The following is a 20,844-nucleotide window of genomic DNA, read 5'->3' as shown; positions in this document are numbered from 1 at the left end:
ATATTCGAAAACCGACTAAATCGATCGAATCATACCGTACCGAACCGATTTTTAGGTTTCTTTTTAAGAAATCGTAGATTTTTATATAAATATATAACCACACCGATAATTAGGGTAGATTTTTTATTTTATAAAAATAAATCGAAAAAATACCGAACCGTACCGAATAAATTTTACATGTAGAAAATATATCTATTTAGTAAGTTTAAAAATAATAATGCATTAAATTTTCTTTGAGCCTTGGAATTATGAAAACTATTACAAGCCAACAAGTAATTAAACTCAAAATACTAATTCCTAAAACCTATTCTGTTACTTCTACTTAAACTAAGTTATTTCAAGTATCTTTATTAGCAAGACACAAAGTATTCTAGCGATTATGAGTAGCAAACTACAATGTATTAAATATGTTTCCTTTCATATAATTTAGATTTATCTTTTTGAATATTTAATCTTCTATAGACTTTATTCTTGAGTCCCAACTTGGTATATCTTTCAACTCGTGTGATTAATATTTTCTTTGCCTTTGTTTGATTTCTTTTACGTTGTTGTAGAATAGTTGATGGATCTATACTCTAACCATCTTTTTTTTAATTCATCATCCTTTAAACAGTTAAAATGTCTAGAGAGATTTGCTAAGTCCTATAAAAGAACGTATGTTATTGCAATTCTACTTCTACTGGTGAATTTTACATGATATTAAAAAAAATACCGAAAGTTAACCGAACCGTACCGATACCGAAGAGAAACCGACATGATTGGGACGGTTTCGAAAAGTCTAATTTTGGTTATACATAATAAAATAACCGAAAAATTGATATGGTACAAATTTTATAAAATAACCGGCCGAACCGAACCATTGACACCCCTACTACTTGCCTCATTCTTTTGCTGTGTTATTTTTGGACTATCTCATGTGCCTCCATTGGTTTTATTCCAAATGGTTGATCCTACTAAATTCTTAAGATAATGACAGATTCATGTGTTTTTAATTGCTTCAAAATTCCAACCAGGAAAAAAATAAAAAAGAGAAAATGCATAAAGACCCCATTCAACTTGTCATGAAAAATTATTTACACACCTTAATTTTACGGGCAACCTATGTCTCCCCTATTCTTGTTTGGGATGAATTTAATACCCCATTGGTAATACTTAGTTAGTCTTATGGTGGGATGTGTAGTACACGTGCGCCACGTGTCAATATCTGCTTTATTTTTTTTCACTTATTTAATTATTTTATTTTGAGGGACTGTTTTATCCTTTCACCCCTATTATGTGAGGGACTGTTTTGTCCTTTCACCAAAAGCCAAATGCAGTTCTTCTTCTTCTCTCTTCCTCCCCTCTCCTCGTTCTCTCATATTCAACTTTTTTTTCCAATCCAAAGTTTTTTACATTGCTAAATTATTGATTTTCTCACAGGTTACAACCAATAAAAATTTTATCTACACTCAAAGAACAACTTTATTGAAAATCTGAAAAAACAAAGCAAATCCATATGGGTTAGAATTCAAATTTGAGATTTAAATCAGTCATGTTCACCCTCGACAAATTTGTTGTTCATGTTCTTTTCTATGCGATTATACTCTTCTTCAAATCACTGGGAAAACAAATGAAAGAAGCACAAATGCCTTCTTAAGATGGTCCGATTGTTTTAGAGGATTTTTGTTGGGCAAGTTCTGACCTCCATAACAATAATTAGCAAAGGTAGGATATGTTAGCAAGATCTGACCTTCTGAATTTTGTTTCAGATCGGAAAAAAATTTACTTATAAATCAACTGGGTATTATCTTCAATTGTTGGAAACTATTTTGCAAACTTGAATTCGAAGTTTGAGAAGTTTTGGCAACTGATTTGAGGTGTACCACGACTGAAATTTCAGTTGAAACTCAAGCTTCTTAGATCTGAAGAATTCGAATTTCTTGGTAGTCCTAGTTCTATTAACTTCTGTTTTTCTTTTTATTAAGATAATTGATAGAATTAATTAAGCTTCCATTTTTTCCATTAAAATGACAATTGTTGAATCATAATTACAGAGGAGAGAGATTGAGACGGGGAGAGCGGAACAAGGATAATGGGTGTTGGATTTAATATTTTTAATCCTTTTGGGAGGGGTTTAAAAAAGATTAAAAAATAAAATAAATAAAAAATTCTTTCCCTCTTACACGCGAGTTTGGGAGAGTGAAACTACTGTCTTTGCCACGTCACCATTTAGGGTGGTATTAAATTCACCCCAAACAAGAATAGGAGGGACATAGGTTGCCCGTAAAGTTAAAATGTGTAAATGATTTTTCATGATAAGTTGAATGAGGATTTTATGCATTTTCTCAATAAAAAATGATATTTCAATCAAAACCTTTAGAGGTGACATTTCAATTTTCAAGAGAGAAAATAAGAAACAAAAAAAGGAGAAGAAAAATATGACCCAAAAGTTTCTTGAGTAGCGCTTTATCTTGCAAATCATTTTTGATAAACTACTCAAAATTATATGCATCAAGAGGTATTTTTAAAATAAACAGTTGATTTGTAGTTTATTGGAGTATAATTTTTGGCATTAAATGAAACTTCATGGGATTGAAACCATATATAGAAAGTACTTTTTCTATCTCGTTGTATTGACAACACTAGATAGAAGAGGGGATTTAGTATATAAGAGCTTAACTTGACTAGTATATAGTATATCAAAACTAATCGAAAAAAAAATCAAAGTACAAACTAGTAGAAAACTTAGTTTGCGGTTAAAATATGATACCAAAAGTTTTAATTCAATATGCCACACGTAATTTGAACTTTTAATAATGTGAAAGTTATAAAATAACATTTATTTACTAGTAGTATTATTAGGTTCAAACACACACACAAGTATACACAATCGCCAAGTAATAAAATGATAAATAGAGTGTTGTTCCCATGAGTAATTGTGATTATACTAAACTAAACTATTTATAACTTATTCGTTCAATTAATTTTTTCGAGAGATGATTGTGAGTTTACTTACTACAACTACTGCAAAAATTAATAATAAAGCAAGAAGACAACATTACGAGCAAACCACACAAACAACTTAGGAGCAAGATCAATGAGATGAGAATATTTCGGTATTATGGGATTAACATCCATCCTTTTGAGTTTTCCAGTTGAATTGACTACTTGGTGTATCTGATTTGTTGATTAATATAGTTTATATTTCTTACGTAGTTCTTTCGACGCCTCGTTCGCCTATTCAAGTTAACCTAATACTTATATGTTGACTATAATGCATGTGTAATTCCTGCACAAATAAATCAAGTAATACAACTAGAGTTTGTCTATCCTAATCGCGAATTTATTCTCCAATTACCGGCTTTAAAAACTTAATTGTAGCTGCAATAAGAGTGTATATGATCGATTTAAGCTAGTTGTGCGCAAAGAATAAAAAATCATACAAAAACGCAGTAGAAGATATGGAAAATCAATTCAAATGGGAAAAACGTTGATTTTTTTGGACCTGGCCTATTATCATTGAGCTATAGAGTTACAAAGTTGTGTTCAAGTCATCCGGTTGCAATGTATGTGTTTGAGCTATACTTACGTATAATTTTCTCTTAAAAATTTATTTAACATATATAAATAATTTATTCAGAATCTAATAAGTTGCATTTTCTAGGATTTAAAATCAATAAGCTCAAAATTTTGACCATGGGATCTAAAGAGTAATGTATTCGTAAAATGAATTATTTTAGGACACGCACTTGGTACTATTTCATGCCTTCTCTCTTTAAGGTGTTCAACATTCTCCTTATCTATTGGCTGAGGTTGTAAGCCATGAGATACCTGGGACAACTATTAGTTTATGTCATTTAATGATCCAATGGTTCAAATTGATCTTCCATATCAATAATTTTAGTGATGAAAGAATGTTAGTAATAAAGAAACCTCACCATAACTCAACCACAATCTCATTGAAATCATGTTGAATAAATGGCCAGAGTGTATTTTGCATAAGTCCAACTTAATCTAACTGCCCACTTGGATTTATGTCTTTATTTTCTTGGTAGTCAAGGGCCACTAGGTATGTATAAATACAACACTTCAGCAGCCCTAAAAAATCATGTGCTACCAACAGTTTTCTTCTCAAAGAAAAAATAAAAGATAAAGCAAATAAGAAGAATGGAGAATCAAAGAAAAAGTTTGCTGTTTCCTTTGGTTATTGTTCTCTTCTTCTTGCTGAATGCTACTGCTTTTGCTCAGTTAAGAAGTGATTTCTACAAAAACACATGCCCAAATGTTGAGTCTCTGGTTCGTGCTGCGGTTAGACAGAAATTTCAGCAGACTTTTGTTACTGCTCCAGCAACTCTCCGACTCTTCTTCCATGATTGCTTTGTCCGTGTATGTACTTAGATTATTTTTTTAAACCTTATTAGAGTGTGTTTGGAACCACAGAAGTTATTTTTTTCATAAAATATTTTTTTTTAAAATGATTTCCATGCAAATATCTTTTTTTTTGTGTGTGTTTGGTTGATTAGTGAAAAATATTTTTCCAAAAATATATATACTGTATTAAATATTAATAATAATATTAACAAATCGAAGAATTATCTCATCTTCTTCTTTATCTTTAAATTTATCTTTATTTCATCATTCAAATAAAATAAAAGTACAGTGTACTTTTTTCGGCTCAGAACGCTAAATATACTTTGGAAATAAAAAACTTCGGAAAATACTAAAAGCTAAGTTGAAATTTCTTTTGTTCCCAAATCCAAATATTCACAAAATGATCAAGAATTTCCTAAAATAATAAATAAAATATAAAACTGCTGTAATTTGCTATTTCTTTATGTTCTAAGATATTCAAAAAAGTGATAAATTCTGAAATAGAAATTCTTCTTGATTTCACTTTTTCCTTGCTCTAGAAACATTAAAAATCATTCCCTTGTTATTTCTTTGCATCGCCAACAAAATTAGTTCCCTTTTCTCTAGAATAAAACGTGTTATGTGTTATATATGTCATTCAACTTTTTATGATAATTTTTCTTCTAACATGTATATTTTTGTCCATGTTAATTAGGGGTGTGATGCTTCAATGCTATTGTCGTCACCAAATAGAAAAGCAGAAAAGGACCATCCAGATAATCTTTCATTAGCAGGTGATGGATTTGACACTGTTGTCAAAGCCAAAGCAGCTGTGGACAAGGATTCCAAATGCCGTAACAAAGTCTCATGTGCTGATATTTTGGCTTTGGCCACTAGAGAAGTCGTTTCTATGGTAAGTGCATTGTTAAACATATAACAAAATCAATAAATTTAACTATTATTGATTTTAATAGTAGTCATGACCAACAGCATTAGGTCTCGATAGGCTTGTTGGTAAGATTGGTAATTAAGGTAAAAGCTTCAAGCCCAATATTTTATGGTGCACCTTCCATACAAGCATTACCCGAGGATCATATTTTGGAATTATTAATAAATCAAATGAAACATGGACGTAATACATGATCACACACGTTTAGTTTGAACTTTGAAGCAATGAGCACAGTAAATTTTGTTGTTATATGTTCAATTGATTTCCATTTCAACGATTCAGGACTTTTCTATTTTCTCTCTCTCTTCTTATTTAGACATTTTCGCTTTTGCCGAGATATTCAGGGGGCAAGTGTACAGATAGCCATTCTCAGGGATGTTCTTTAAGGATTAACCAATACTTATTTTGTCCTGAAATTTTAAACTAAAAATTTTAACTTCAGAACAACTCAGGATATTTTTTACAGAAAAATTAAACTGAAAAACTGAAATTCAGGATATGCTGGCTAATTCCTAAATAGCAGCACTTTAGAGTGGCTACCTGATGTCATTTCTATGATACTTAGTGCCCTTCTTTTATATTGTAGACTGGAGGCCCATTTTACCAAGTGGAATTGGGCCGTCGTGATGGGAGAGTTTCTACATTAGCAGGAGTCCAACATCAACTTCCAGGGGAGGGATTCAACCTAGACCAGCTCAATACCATGTTTGCCAGACATGGCCTTAGCCAGACTGATATGATTGCATTGTCAGGTATGGATTTAAGTTATGCACTGAAAGTAAAATTCTTATCCATTGTCGAATCCCTAAGTAAATTGATAGTCATTTTAAATTTAATTATTTTATTTTTGGTATAGATGTTATAGTATACAAAAGTTGATAGTCTTTAGAGGATTTTAGTGCATAGATTATCTTTTTACTATGTAGCATACAACCTTTTCTTAAATTTAATATATATCAATTTTTTGTTGAAAAAAAAAAAAACAGAAGAAAAACCTTACAACAATATACACTTAACTTCTTTTTAAAATTTAAAAACAAAACAATGAGTTTAAATTCAATGCACCAATTTGTGTAAAAAAATATTTACACGAACATGTTACTTAAAAGGATAATTGCAAGTATAACATTGATAATCTAAAATAAATAATAACTAACCCTGTCATAATTCTTTTAAGAGTAAAAGGGTTTAGGATTTTTTTAAAGTGGGTTTAGGGTTTAAGGTTAAATTACAATAATAATGTACTATATCTAAAATAAATAATAACTAACCTGTCATAAAAGGTTAAATTACAATAATAACATAAATAATTTATTATATTGTCTTTATATATAACTCAAATTATCTTTTTATGTCTTATAGGTGCACATACCCTTGGTTTCTCCCATTGCAGTAAATTCTCCAAGAGACTCTACAATTTCAGCCCAAAAAGCAGAGTTGACCCGACCCTAAACCGACAATACGCCGCACAACTCAGGCAAATGTGCCCAATACGGGTTGACCCGAGAATTGCCATTAACATGGATCCAACAACACCAAATACCTTTGACAACGCTTACTTCAAAAATCTTCAACAAGGAAAAGGTCTTTTTGTCTCTGATCAGATTCTGTTCACTGATCCAAGATCAAGAAATACTGTCAACTTTTTTGCTTCTAACAATGATGCTTTTAAACAAGCTTTTGCTACTGCCATGATAAAGTTGGGTCGGGTCGGAGTTTTGACCGGTAACCAGGGTGAGATCCGATTCGACTGCACTAGACAAAATTAGAGGAGGGTGCATTTTGTCTTTTTTCCTAGAGAAAAGAGAAGAATTCTTTATTTTCTTTTAATTTTATTTTACTAAAATAAAGCATAATGCTATAGTTATTTTTGGCAATAATTTTCTATGATCATGGGATATGTAAGAGTTAGCTTCTGGCTCGTTCAATGCGTAAGATGATTGCGCTCCAGCTCACTCAAGAATGGAATAACATTGGTCCATTAGCAAACTCACCTTGGACGCAATATGTTGTAACTCGTGAATAATATTATTTTTCTTCAATTTATTATTCCATTTTCTCTAAATCTATGTTATGTATATTCATTCTTGAATAAAATTGTCTTATTCTTCTTCAATTTATTAGTATTCCATTTTTTTTTCCTAATCTATGTTATGTATACTCATTTTCAAATAAGATTGTGATACTAATTTGACTAGCCGCAACTTTGAGTTTCTTTTATGAAATCAAGAAAAGACCAATAACTTGTGATAAATTATTTTGTAAATTGTATAGGATAATTATTAGAGAAAATCTTAATAAATTTTTTATAGATTGACAAATGCGCAAGCTACATAAACAAGACTTTAGATCGCTTGTAGGCCTTGCACCAAGGGTATCCAACTTGTGGCTTTCACAATCAAATGGATAGGTTGATAAGTTTTACTCAGTAGAAAGTTATGTCAAAAGCTTCATCAAAATCATTCTTTCAGATGATATGGAACTAATTGGCCAAATTTTTTTGCAATTTTGTACAACGGAAAGGGCAGATGATCCGCTCCTTTTGCATGTTGTAACTGCAGGTTCGTTGGATTTAAAAATTCTCATCAGCTATAATATGATAATTCAAAGAAAAGCAAATGAAATTTCATTTCGTTGCATGTATTTCGCACACAGAACTAGAACCTGTCTATGTTTAACATAAATTTGGTTAATAGGCAAAATCAATTAAATTTATAAAATTAGGCCATAAGCAATTATTTCACTCCAATTCAGTTGATTTTTGCCAATAAAAAATAGATGAGATTTAGTAATTATAGATGAGAATAATATAATAGCAATAAAGAAGAAGTAAAGAAAATTCTTATTGTTGATTAATGATAGGCTATAATTACGTATTTTAGTCGCTTATTACACTCAAATTTACTGCACTTTAATTGAGTTGGAGCTTTAATCGCTAGTGTCTTGCACTAATTGTGTGTTTTATGCCTTGTAGGAGTGATTCCAAGCTATGTAGATGTTATGGAATGAACTCAAGTGATTTGAAGCTTTGAAATCTGAGTAAAAGCCCAAGTAATTAAGCCGGGATCGTATTCGGGGATCAACGGATGATAGAGCAACAAAACGAAGAATCAAGTAGGCATGTTATATACTGTCTAGTAAAATGCACATAACTTTTTGCTCCGAACTCCGTTTGGGCTCCAAAATATATGGTTGAAACGATAACTCAAAGGGCTACAATTTTTATGTTTTACGTTTTTCCAGATTCCAAACGAAACAGGGTGAAAAATATGGTCGAAACTGCGACTGCGGACCTGAGGCGGGCTGAGGCAGTATACTTGCCAAATACCGCACCCGTGTCGCGCCAGGGCCGCGGACGTCCAGACCTGGAAACTTGTCATTTTTCGCATAGGAGAAGGTATAATAGTTTGGGCCTGACCCTACTTGGTATATATACATGGAAAAACGGTATTTTAAGGGGTGTGAGCACGTGATTTTTGCTTCATGGAAAAACTACTCCAAAATAAATCGAAAAATATAAAAAATAAAAATAAAAAATAAAACAAGTTACCTTCGGGTACAATTTTGAGAATATGCGTGACATTTTTGATAATTGTTCTGTCCGTAAACACTCACCTTGCAATAGTTGAAAATACAAAAATACATGTTGCATGTATTTAGGAATTAATGGTACATTCAGAAATCAATTAACCATAATTTGGTTAAAAGAAAATCAAAAATATATGCATGTGTGTTTCTTGTCATTGAGTGATTTTATTCAATGTTAATTTGTGTGTTAATTATTATAGGTGTTAAATAATATGTGTATAATTTTATTTTTTGATTTTTTCAATTTATTTAGGAGTTTTATTTAATTTTGTCAATTAAAGTAGAAAAGAAAAGGAAAAATATAAGAATACTCGGTTTGGGCCAAGAAATTAAAATAAAAATAGGCCCAAACGAGCTGGCCCAATGAGTTAAAATGGTCCGTCTCCTCAGAGGTGCCCAAACGACACCGCTTCTGTCCCAGTTGAGTAGGGCCGTTGATCTCAAATGGATCAACGGCCAGGATCACACCCCCCAGATCCGTTAACCTGACCCGGTCCATTCCCCTATCCGGTCTCACCCACCATCACACCCAAACGACGTCGTCCCTCTTTAATGAATAGATCCTGGCCATCGATCTCACTTGATCCAACGGCCAGGATCTAAACCCCTAAGTCATATATAAACTCAACCCTGTTACCCCGCCCCTATCCAAACACCCCCCGGTTTCATCATCTCCCAGAGACCATCCCAAACACCCCAAACCCTAGCAGCCGCCGTAACTCCCCTTTCATGTAAACCCGGCGGCAACAACGCCGATGACCACCGGACTAACACCCTTAAGACACAAGACCACCTTCAACCCCGATATGGTGATGGTTTGGCTCGAATCTTCCTGGAACGTCTCGAATAATCATTCGAAGGTTCGAGCCAAACACAAATCTGACCCAACTGACTCCAAACTTACACCACAACACCCCCTGGCCTCCCTCATACCCCAGATGCCTTTGGTTCCGGTCGAATTTAGGTAGAACTCTTCGAACCCCAAATCTGAGCTCAAGAACCCTAAAAGTCAGGCCTGGTTCGTTTTGATGTAAGCTTCCGAGGTAATTTTCTTTTCTTTCCTTCTGTTTATGTGTTATTCGTATGTCCGTAGATTTGTTCTGGATTTTTGATTATTTTTCTGTCAATCCCCCCATTTTCACAGACCCTTTTATTTGGTCAATTTCTTTTCTATTTTCAGTGTTAGGTGTATGTTATGAGGTATCTATTCGCTTCGACTAATGTCGTCGAATAGTTAAGTTTCATGAACTCCCTGTTAAATGTCCCGAGTATTGAAATAATTTGGTGGCCTGTTTAGTCTATGTTGTTTGTTGATTGATTGTTCATATAATAGTTTGTATTAGTCGACCTGAGTAACGTCGTCGTATACTAATTAGTCGCTAATCAACTAGAATCAACTTAACTCTTACTGTCTGACTTTTGTTGAATGGTTGTGGTGAACTAATTATAGGTTATTTAGTTGTGGGGGTTCGAACTAGGTTTCACATAGTTATAACTGGCAGATTCAACAGAATGAAAAGACGGGACAAGACAGTAATGATCAGGTTTTTTTTTTGGGTAATTTTGGTTTGACAAAGACTGACTAAGGTTTAGGATTAATGGGCTGTCAAATGGTTAGTCAAAAATACTATTAATCTAGTATTAGTGTGGACAAAACATAAGAGCATGGGAGTTTAAAATGAATACTTTAATAAACCCATGACTCTTGATTAGAGCAATAGGCCAAGCATGGAGAACCAAATGACTTGCATCAAGAAGATACTTAGGCGTGGGAAGTTGAAGGGTATGGGGAGGAAGTCTGGATACGAGGCAGCCCTGTGAAGGTCCTTTGGGCCTATAAATGAGCTCATTTTTTTAGTAATGGGGGTTGGAAAAAATTGAAAGAAAAACAGAAGAAAATTTCAGAAAAACTGTGAACTAAATACTGTCTGAAACTGCATAAGAGACTAAGGTTGGCAATCGAGAGTCAACACTGGACATCCCTTTAAAAGAAAGGGTAGCTGGTCAGTTGTTTGGTCGGATATTGCTGATTGTCAAGCTATCTTTGTCAAGTCGATTATCTAGTTGGGCTGTTACCATTTCATTAGGGTATTCTGATTTCTCTGCGGGATTACTACTGTATTCTGGGCTTATGTATGCTGCTGTCTGATTCTGGTCTTATTGCTATTGAAGCCGTTGTTGGTTATTCGTCGAGTTATTGTGATTATTGAATTGTTGTTGCTATTGCATTGAATATTCTGGGTTTTTCTGCTGGTTTACTACTCTATTCTGGGATTGTTGGTTGGTGCTCGACCACCTGTGGGTTTATCGTTGTTGAAACTGCTGTTGGTTGTTCGTGAACTAGTGGTTATACTGTTGCTGTTTGTTACTGCTGTATTACTGCTGTTTGGCTGCTTGCTGCTGATATTCTTCCTCTTCTTCTTGTTCCTGTTGTCTAAATCCAGGTACACATACTAAGCTGATGTAATTCCATGTTTGAAGTTGACATTTGAAGCATGAATACACACATGAAGAAGTTGAAGTTATAAACTGAATTTAGTTTCCTTTACTGATTGTACTTAATCCATTTTATGTATCACTGATGTGTAGACTCCTGCCAAGGAGCTGTATAACTGGACCGTTTTCATATATGCAGTCATTTAGTTTATGAACTCCCTATGTAGGCCCTTAGCTAAAAGAAGGATATGATGCTAAAAGCACCCTGCTTATTTCAGTTTGTTTGCGAAGATGCATGTCAAACTAGGATTAGGCCAATAGACTTCTAATTGTCATGACGGTCTAATTTTCAGTACGCAAATGGTTTGAATTAGGATTAAAACTAGATCTTTAAGTCCTTTCATGCCAACAGATCGCTTATTTTAAAACTTACAGCAATCTGTTAAATGAAATAGTATCAGTTTATCTTTCAGCTTTGCAAACTTACGAATAGGCGTAGAAACAATTAATTAGGCCCATATCGGAATGAGGATGGCCCAAGTCCAGTATAATACCATATGCATTGGACCCAGGCCCATGATTTGGTAAACGGATGACCCATAAGCGTCCTCGCATTCGAATTTTTTTTATAATTTTGTTCGGAGGTCGACTATAACAATTTCAAGTATGTAATGGGATTAGGATCTTTTTTCCTCTTTCATTTTAGAGACGGACAAAAAATAGAAGAATGTAGTCTCTTTAGGATATCCTTTTAAAATAAAAATGAGACGAGCCTCGCCAAATAAAACGCGCAGATTGCGGGGCCCTCACAAAATGCATTGCTTTAATTACTTTGTCTTCGGGACGAGCCATTTAGCAAATTTCAGGGCCTTCCGAAAATAATAACGCGTAGTCTCTTTAGGCACGCATTTAATAATTTATTTTCTTAAATTCGGGTGTGCATCTCATGCGACCCAAATCCAAATCTCAATGACGTTGAAATATGTCTTTAATCACGGGTACATTGATTGTGACATGGTTCGAGATGCATTTCCACGCCGTTGCAAATTCTTTAAAAGAATAACAAATGAGACGAGCCTCGCCAAATAAAACGCACAAGCTGCGGGGCTCTCGTTAAATGTATATATTAAAATACTTAGATTCCGGGACAGACCGTTTAGCAAATTTCACGGCCCTACCCAAAATAATGATACGCTAGTCGTTTTAGGTGCGTATCTAATAATGTTATCTTCTTAAACTCGGGTGCACATTTATGTGACCCAAATCCAAATCTCAACAGAGTTGAAATGTGCCAACAACCACGGGTGCATTGATGTGACGTGGTTCGAAGATGTGTTTCCACGATGTTGCAATTCTTGATAAAAATAATAGCAAATGATAAAAGCGGTTAAAAGTTAAAATTCGCACATAAGTTCATATTTGTATAAAATCAGATAATCAAGCCGAATATGACAGTTGAGCGACCGTGCTAGAACCACAGAACTCAGGAATGCCTAACACCTTCTCCCGGGTTAACAGAATTCCTTATCCGGATTTCTGGTGCGCAGACTGTTAAATAGAGTCATTCTTTTCCTCGATTCGGGATTAAATTGGTGACTTGGGACACCCTAAATCTCCCAAGTGGAGACTCTGAAATAAACAAACCAATCCCGTTTCGATTGTCCTTTAATTGGAAAAACTCCTACGCCCTCGCGGGGGCGGAAAAAGGAGGTGTGACAGCTCTGGCGACTCTGTTGGGGATAAGTAGGCCCAGAACCACTGGTTCAGGGTTAGAAATTCGAGCTTAGATGAATTGTTATATTTGGTTTTATCTGATTCTGTTACATGATATATGCCTAGTGTGCTAAATGATGCTTTTACCGCTTGATATTATCTGAACTGTATATAAATTGTGCCGAAACCCTTCTCTTCTTACCTCCGGGGAGAAGCTCGCTGGTCGAGACTCCCTATTCTGTTAGTGTCATACCCAAGTAGAAAGAGGCTCGAATAAGTTACAAAGCCGGACGACCCCGCGGGTCCCCGATACGTAGCCCCCTCCTCAACTCGAGTTGTCCACTCGTGTAAGCCAGGTCTAGAACAAAGCCCAGTCTGAAGCTTAGTAAAACATAACTTCATGCCGGATCCCTAGTAGGAAAACGCTTATTTGCATCACGTTGCATTTGACTTAGGGGGCTCAACACAGGGGTTGGGCCCGTCTAGGAATAGCAACCTGGAACAAAAAGACCATCTTGTGGCATCTTGTCTGTTAGCGCATTTAATTTGCTTCGAATTTGCATGTTGACCGGTGGGTGATAACGGGAAAATGAAAAAAAATGATATAATTTTGAGAAAACCAATGTTCAAATGATTTTGATTTTTGAGAAAGAAAATGGGATCCGTGATTTAGATAATTTTCTTGCCCGAACTACGTCGGTTTGATTCTCACCGGATGTGGGATACGTAGGCAACTCTCATCGGGTCCAACTCCCCGTTTTTTGCCAAAAATGATATATAATAAAATATATATATGTATATATATATATATATATATATATATATATATATATATACACATGTATATATATACATATATTGCTTCTTTCACAAAAAAGGGGCGGGTGAGGCCATTTGCGGGAATAGCCGAATGTTCCCGAAGGGGGCGACGGAAGGCTGTCTTCACACAAACGGCCGCCTTTGGCCATTTTTCTTACCCTTTGACCGGTTAAAGTCCCCCGGCCTTAAAATCTTCATCCCTGAAGAGATGAAAGGCCATATCGGGAAAGTCAGTTTTGTTTTCTCCAAATTAAGAAAAAAAAAAACGGAAAAACGTTTTGGAGTCAAAATAAAGATTTTTTGCTTTCGTCTAAAAAACACCTTAATAAATATGCAGAATGAGCACGAGTAAGAGTTCATCTGAGGCTATTATAAACAAAGTTCCTTTGGGCTTACGCATGTGGTGGAACGACTTAGAAGAATCAGGGCGAGATACAGTCAAAATATACTTGGGAAATTTGGTTGGATTGCTGGACATCGATCCGCGAGGGGACATTATCAGGGCTTTAATTTCATTTTGGGACTCGGCACACAATGTATTTCACTTCTCAGACTTTGAGCTCACTCCGACGCTGGAGGAGTTGGCAGGGTACATTGGATATCCTAAAATCCCTATGAAAGAACAGTATCTCATTGCACCAAGGACCGTGACCATACACAAGTTCCTAGACACCGTAAAGATCCGCAGAACGGTACACAACCGAGAGTTATCAAAAGGGTTTTGCAGTTTGGCATTTCTGTACGACATGTACGGTCATCTGGGAGGGTTCAACAATCCCGAGAGTAAGATTTGCAGTGGGGAAAGTCGGTTGAAATGGGAGAGGCATAGATGTATTGCTTTTATGATAGCCTTTCTGGGTTTTCTGGTGTTCCCTATAAAGGATGGGAAAATTAGCATACTGTCACACCTCCTTTTTGCGCGCCCGGCCCGAAGGGTTAAATGCGCGAGAGAGTTTTTCCAATTTAAGTGACAATATTCGAAATGGGATCATTTATTTAATTCAGAGTCGCCACTTGGGAAAGGTTTGGCTTTTGGTGTCCCAAGTCACCGCTTTATCTTGAATCCCAAATCGAGGAAATTTTCGACTTTTCCAAATGAAGTCTGCGAACCAGAAATTCTAAGTAAGGAATTCTATTGACCCGAGGGAAGGTGTTAGGCACCCTCGAATCCCGTGGTTCTAGCACGGTCGCTTAAATTGTTATAATGGCTAAATATCTGATTTAAATACATGTTGTGACTTATGTGCTTTTATTAAGTTTAAACCGCTTTTATTATTATCATTTATTTTTATAGAATTGCAACGTCGTGAAAATGCATCTCGAACCACGTCACAATCAATGCACCCGTAGTTGTTAACACATTTCGACTCCGTTGAGATTTGAATTTGGGTCACATAAATGCGCACCCGAATTTAAGAATGTAATTTAATTAAGTCGCGCCTAAAAAGTCTAACGCGTTATTATCTTTGGGGAAGGCAGTGGAATTCACTAAACAGTCCATCCCAAATTCTAAGTATTTATTATGACCAATTATTGAGGGCCCCGCAATTTGCCTTTTTATTCGGCGAGGCTCGTCTCATTATTTTAGAAGGGTACCCTACAATGACTACGTCTTTACTACATTTATCTTTAAAGAAAAGGATGATGCTAATTCAATTATGTGCTTTGGCCAAATCCGGATTCTTATTAATTATCTGCTTAATCATTTACGAAGTGAAGAAGCGTTATACCTCATGGAACATGCTTTTAATTGGGTAGAAGAATTATACACGAGATTGATGAAACACTACACTTAGCCCCAAATACTCCTCGAGTTAAACTTTGAATTTATTTAAACAGGATTAATAAAGTTACTCATTAGATGGTAACTACTAATAATATTCAGAACTCAACCTAAAACTGCCTACCGAAACTGAAGCTCCTAAACTTAAGACTGTGTTGTACTCGGCAAGATTTTTCAAGCAACCATTCACCCTACATACTCAAAACATAACTGGAAGAAGAGTTTGAATTAACAATTCTACCAAATGATAGCACATTCCATAAATTATATGACTACATCACGTGTACTGCCAACAAACCATATCGCAGTTTTAGACCAGAATATTTTCAATTAAGTACAAACTTACTAATGTGTTTTCTATTGGGCTACAAATAAAAGAATTTATACAACTTTAACAATATTCGCAAAGCTGTAAGTAAGGCAACAGATGATTAAAAATTCTTCAGATCTTTCAATTCATGCCTTTCATGGTTACATCAGTATGAAATGTGTACCTGGATGTTGAATACAACAGAAGAAGAGGAAGAAGATAGAGAAAATCAGTAGCAGTAGGAACAAAGTAACAGCAGCAAACAAAGCAACACAGCAGAACAGGCTCGAGTGCAAGAATGCAACTATAGCCGATAGAAAAAGTAGCCAAATGACAGCAGCACACAGTGGAGTAGAATCAGAACTCCAGGCAGACCAAAACCAGTAGTAAACCAATGAAAACACTCGACTAGTAGACTCAATTAGAACTTCAAAGAATCAGAATTGATTAAACAGGTTGAACAAATGAAACCCAAACAACAATAGGAAGAAACAGTTTCTGATTGTTGACTGCATGTTTTCTATCTCTTAACCTCTCTCTCTATCTGTGTTTTCCTAAAATCAGTTCTATCCTTTTTCAATCCTCTCTGTATGTGTATCCAATCCCTCAATGTGTATGCCTTCCTTCCTTTATCTCCCTCTCTATTTATTCTGAAAATCCCAGCCCCCAGTCCAGTCTGAGTTCCCTATGTGTGTTTGTGTGTGTGTATCTCTCAATGTGTCTCCCCTTCTTTTTTTAATCCCCCCCTTTATAAGCCTAACATCAGGCCATTTAAACAGCCTGTTAATCAATCAGACAACCCCTCCCATGTGTTGTCTTCTTTTCAGTTTCCACTCAACCATTTAAGTATAAAACCTTCCCATGATATTCCTGACAGTACACTTTAACATTTATTAAACTAAAAAGCAGACAGGGGCAGCAAGAATATAATCTGACAACACATGCTGTCAAACTATTTTAATCAAAAGGGCTTTTATGCACATGTTGTGCACCAATGCACATGCCCTCCAATTCAGATTGCAGCTAACAATCCAACCCTTTTATTTCTGATTCAAATTAACAATTATAAGCAGCTAAACTCAGTTTCTAATAGATTCAGGCAATGCTTAACAGAAGCAGGTCAATTTGTTATTGTTCAGACAGCTAAAACTAATTGACGACACATGTCGACTCGACTATACTAATCATAACATGTACAATCGAAACCATGATCAGATGTCTAGCAGTATCGAACACATGACTCGAATCGTACTGACTAAGCAAAATTGTACTGGGGAATCAGTTAATCAGTCAAATGTTCAATTGATTGCACAACACATACACATATACACATTATCAGTGAAAATAGAAGAATGACTCAATCAAACACAGAGGTTCAGGCAAGGTGGACAGGACACAGTTGGTAAAATTCAAAACACAAATTAAACAAGACATTTGGCCAACAGACAGACCTTTAATCAACACATGAACTGAATAAAGAAAAAGGAAAAACAAGCTCACCTTAAACCTCCGAAAAATCAGGAAGCCTTAGGTCGGACTTGAATAGACTTTTCTTGGGGTTGAACGGACTGTAATCGAAGTGTTTCTCAAATGAGAAACACTTCGATTAAAGTCCATTAGACCCTAATCACTTGGCTCGAATAGACATGGATCAGTCACGAGGTTTCTAGGGTTCATAGATGGTAGATTTGGGATTTGGGTTTCCATGGTTAGATTTGGACCAAACAAAACATGGTTTGGTCACGAGGGAGGTCCGGGGACTATATGGTATGAAACTGGGGTGCATCGATGTAAGTTGGGTTCCGACTCAAATCTTCAAATGAAGATTCGAGAAGGTGGGAGGGGATTTGAGCTAAGTGGTTAACAGATCCATGTTCAGGGTGGTGAGGTGGTCCTACGGTGTTAAGGTGGGAGTCACCGGCGTCCAGGCCGCCGGGATTAATGGTGAAGGGAAAGGGGGCGGCTAGGGTTTCAAGGGGTCTGTGGTGAGGACGATGGAAGGTAGGGGTATTTGGATAGGGGGTGGGGTACGAGTGGAAGCTTATATATGGAGTGGGTGAATGGATCCTGGCCATCGGATGAGACACGATGAAGGGCCAGGATCCTTCAGCTAATGGGAAACGGTGTCGTTTCAAGTGCAAAGGGTTGGGGTCGGTCCGGGGTTGAACGGGTCGGGTTTGTTCGTGGGTATGGGAAATGTGATCTTGGCCGTTGATCAATCTGAGATCAATGGCCCAGATCAGACCAGATCAAAACGGTGTCGTTTGGAATGCCCCCTGAGGCCAGCTGGTCTGGACCGGGTTCACATGGGGTTTTGGGTTGGGTTGTTTGGGCCAATTTGTTTAAAATTGGACTGGCCCAGGTCCGAAAACTCTTTCTTCTTTTTTTTATTATTTTTTCTTTTGAATTTCTTAAATTAATTTGCCAAATAATACCATATAAAACCATAAACAACAATTTACATACAATTAATATTTAATTATACTAACATCACTTAATGACAAAAATAAAATGAAAGATGCACACATTTTTTATTTATATATTTTTTTGAATAAAATAAACACGGACGAGATTACAGATAACTAACAAATATGCCACACAAAATCCAAAACTTGTACAGCAGGACCATTTGTTATTTTTTATTTCTTTTGGAGCGATTGTCGCGTAAAACAAAAATCACGTGCTCACAGCTGCCCCTCTTTGTTCGGAAACACGAAGAGTTTTCGTGCAAAGATAAAGTGAGCGGATATGAGTGATTTTTGCCTATGGACTACTCCGTGTGAAGCATGTTTTGAAAGATTTGACCGAATCTTGCTTCAGAGATTTCCTACATATCCTGGGCTAAACAGGAATCAGGTCAATGTAGTTCGGGGAGTTTTGGCAGTTGGGACTACCATAGGATTGCAATGTTTGCTGTTACTGCTGTTGCTGTTGTCACCGTTGCTTTGCTGACCGCCTTATTACAACCAAAGAAAAGTTGGAACTGAACTAAATACTTATATGCATGTCAACTGCTAGTTACAAGATTCCTATCTATGATTCTTTTGCGACTTGATCTTGGGTCTTAGCTGATTTTGCTTGGAGACTTCGATCCGAATCTTGATGCTTGCGAGTTTTAGGTGCTTGTTTAATCTCTGGGATACTGAGTGAGACGCGACTGGTAGAGTTCGAGACCTTAATCAAATCTTGGAACGATCCGCTTTCCATTTTCTCCGATATCTCGGGACATCTTCTTTTTGTCTTTTTCTTCTTTGATTCTGAGTTGAGACTCATCTCGTGGGTCGTTTTGATCCGTGTGGCTCGAGGTTAGACCTGCGGGAAAAAACAAACGAACGAAATTTTCTGCCCCAGTTTCACTAGGAAAAATTTCGTGAGTTATTTGCCAGGAAGTTCATAGGATTGATGAAGGAATTTGGACAATTTTAGTTTCCAAAATGCCCATTTTCGGGGTCATATCCACGGTACGGCCACAAGATATGAGTGCTCAGTTTAGGGTTGGAGCCCTAAGGCTGGCAGGATGGAAATAGTTCAATTTAGGGTTGGAGCCCTAATGCCGACTAGCTGGGGAGAAGTTCAGTTTAGAGTTGAAACTCTAATGCTGACCAACTGGGGAAAAGTTCAGCTTAGGGTTTAAAACCCTAAAGCTGACTAAAGGAAAAGTTCAGTTTAGGGTTTAAAACCCTAATGCTGACTAGAAATGGAAAAGTTCAGTTTAGGGTTTAAAACCCTAATGCTGACTAAATGTAAAAGTTCAGTTTAGGGTTTAAAACCCTAATGCTGACTAAATGGAAAAGTTCAGTTTAGGGTTTAAAACCCTAGTGCTGACTAAATGGAAAAAGTTCAGTTTAGGGTTTAAAACCCTAATGCTAACTGAAGGAAAGAGTTCGGTTTAGGGTTTAAAACCCTAATGCTGACTGAATGGAAAAGTTCAGTTTAGGGTTTAAAACCCTAATGCTGACTAAATGAAAAGTTCAGTTTAGGGTTTAAAACCCTAATGCTGACTAAATGAAAAGTTCAGTTTTGGGTTTAAAACCCTAATGCTGACTGAATGGAAAAGTTCAGTTTAGGGTTTAAAACCCTAATGCTGACTGAAGGAAAGAGTTCAGTTTAGGGTTTAAAACCCTAATGCTGACTGAATGGAAAAGTTCAGTTTAGGGTTTAAAACCCTAATGCTGACTAAATGGAAAGAGTTCAGTTTAGGGTTTAAAACCCTAATGCTGACTAAAGGGAAAGTTCAGTTTAGGGTTTAAAACCCTAATGCTGACTGAATGGAAAAGTTCAGTTTAGGGTTTAAAACCCTAATGCTGACTGAAGGAAAGAGTTCAGTTTAGGGTTTAAAACCCTAATGCTGACTGAATGGAAAAGTTCAGTTTAGGGTTTAAAACCCTAATGCTGACTGAAGGAAAGAGTTCAGTTTAGGGTTTAAAACCCTAATGCTGACTAAATGGAAAAGTTCAGTTTAGGGTTTAAAACCCTAATGCTGACTAAATGGAAAAAGTTCAATTTAGGGTTTAAAACCCTAATGCTGACTAAATGGAAAAGTTCAGTTTAGGGTTTAAAACCCTAATGCTGACTAAATGGAAAAGTTCAGTTTAGGGTTTAAAACCCTAATGCTGACTGAAGGAAAGAGCTCAGTTTAGGGTTTAAAACCCTAATACTAACTAAAGGAAAGAGTTTAGTTTAGGGTTTAAAACTCTAATGCTGACTGAAGGAAAGAGTTCAGTTTAGGGTTTAAAACCCTAATGCTGACTAAAGGAAAGAGTTCAGTTTAGGGTTTAAAACCCTAATGCTGACTGAAGGAAAGAGTTCAGTTTAGGGTTTAAAACCCTAATGCTGACTAAAGGAAAGAGTTCAGTTTAGGGTTTAAAACCCTAATGCTGACTAAAGGAAAGAGTTCAGTTTAGGGTTTAAAACCCT

The 20,844-nt window shown here is 36.0% G+C and overlaps 1 protein-coding gene across 1 annotated transcript; it reads left to right on the top strand.

The window, feature by feature from the left end:
- Nucleotides 1-4,102: 4,102 nt before the first annotated feature.
- LOC104232321 (peroxidase 16-like) lies at nt 4,103-7,394 on the top strand. Its single transcript, XM_009785498.2, has 4 exons — nt 4,103-4,365; nt 5,045-5,242; nt 5,865-6,030; nt 6,641-7,394. The coding sequence occupies exons 1-4, from the start codon at nt 4,147-4,149 to the stop codon at nt 7,045-7,047; spliced, it is 990 nt and encodes a 329-aa protein (XP_009783800.1). The 5' UTR covers nt 4,103-4,146; the 3' UTR covers nt 7,048-7,394.
- The last annotated feature ends 13,450 nt before the right edge of the window (nt 7,395-20,844 follow it).

Source organism: Nicotiana sylvestris, chromosome 11 (assembly GCF_000393655.2).
Source record: "Nicotiana sylvestris chromosome 11, ASM39365v2, whole genome shotgun sequence".
Lineage (NCBI taxonomy): Eukaryota > Viridiplantae > Streptophyta > Magnoliopsida > Solanales > Solanaceae > Nicotiana > Nicotiana sylvestris.
The sequence above is the reverse complement of the archived record's forward strand: the minus strand, read 5'-3'. Positions and strand labels throughout refer to the sequence as shown.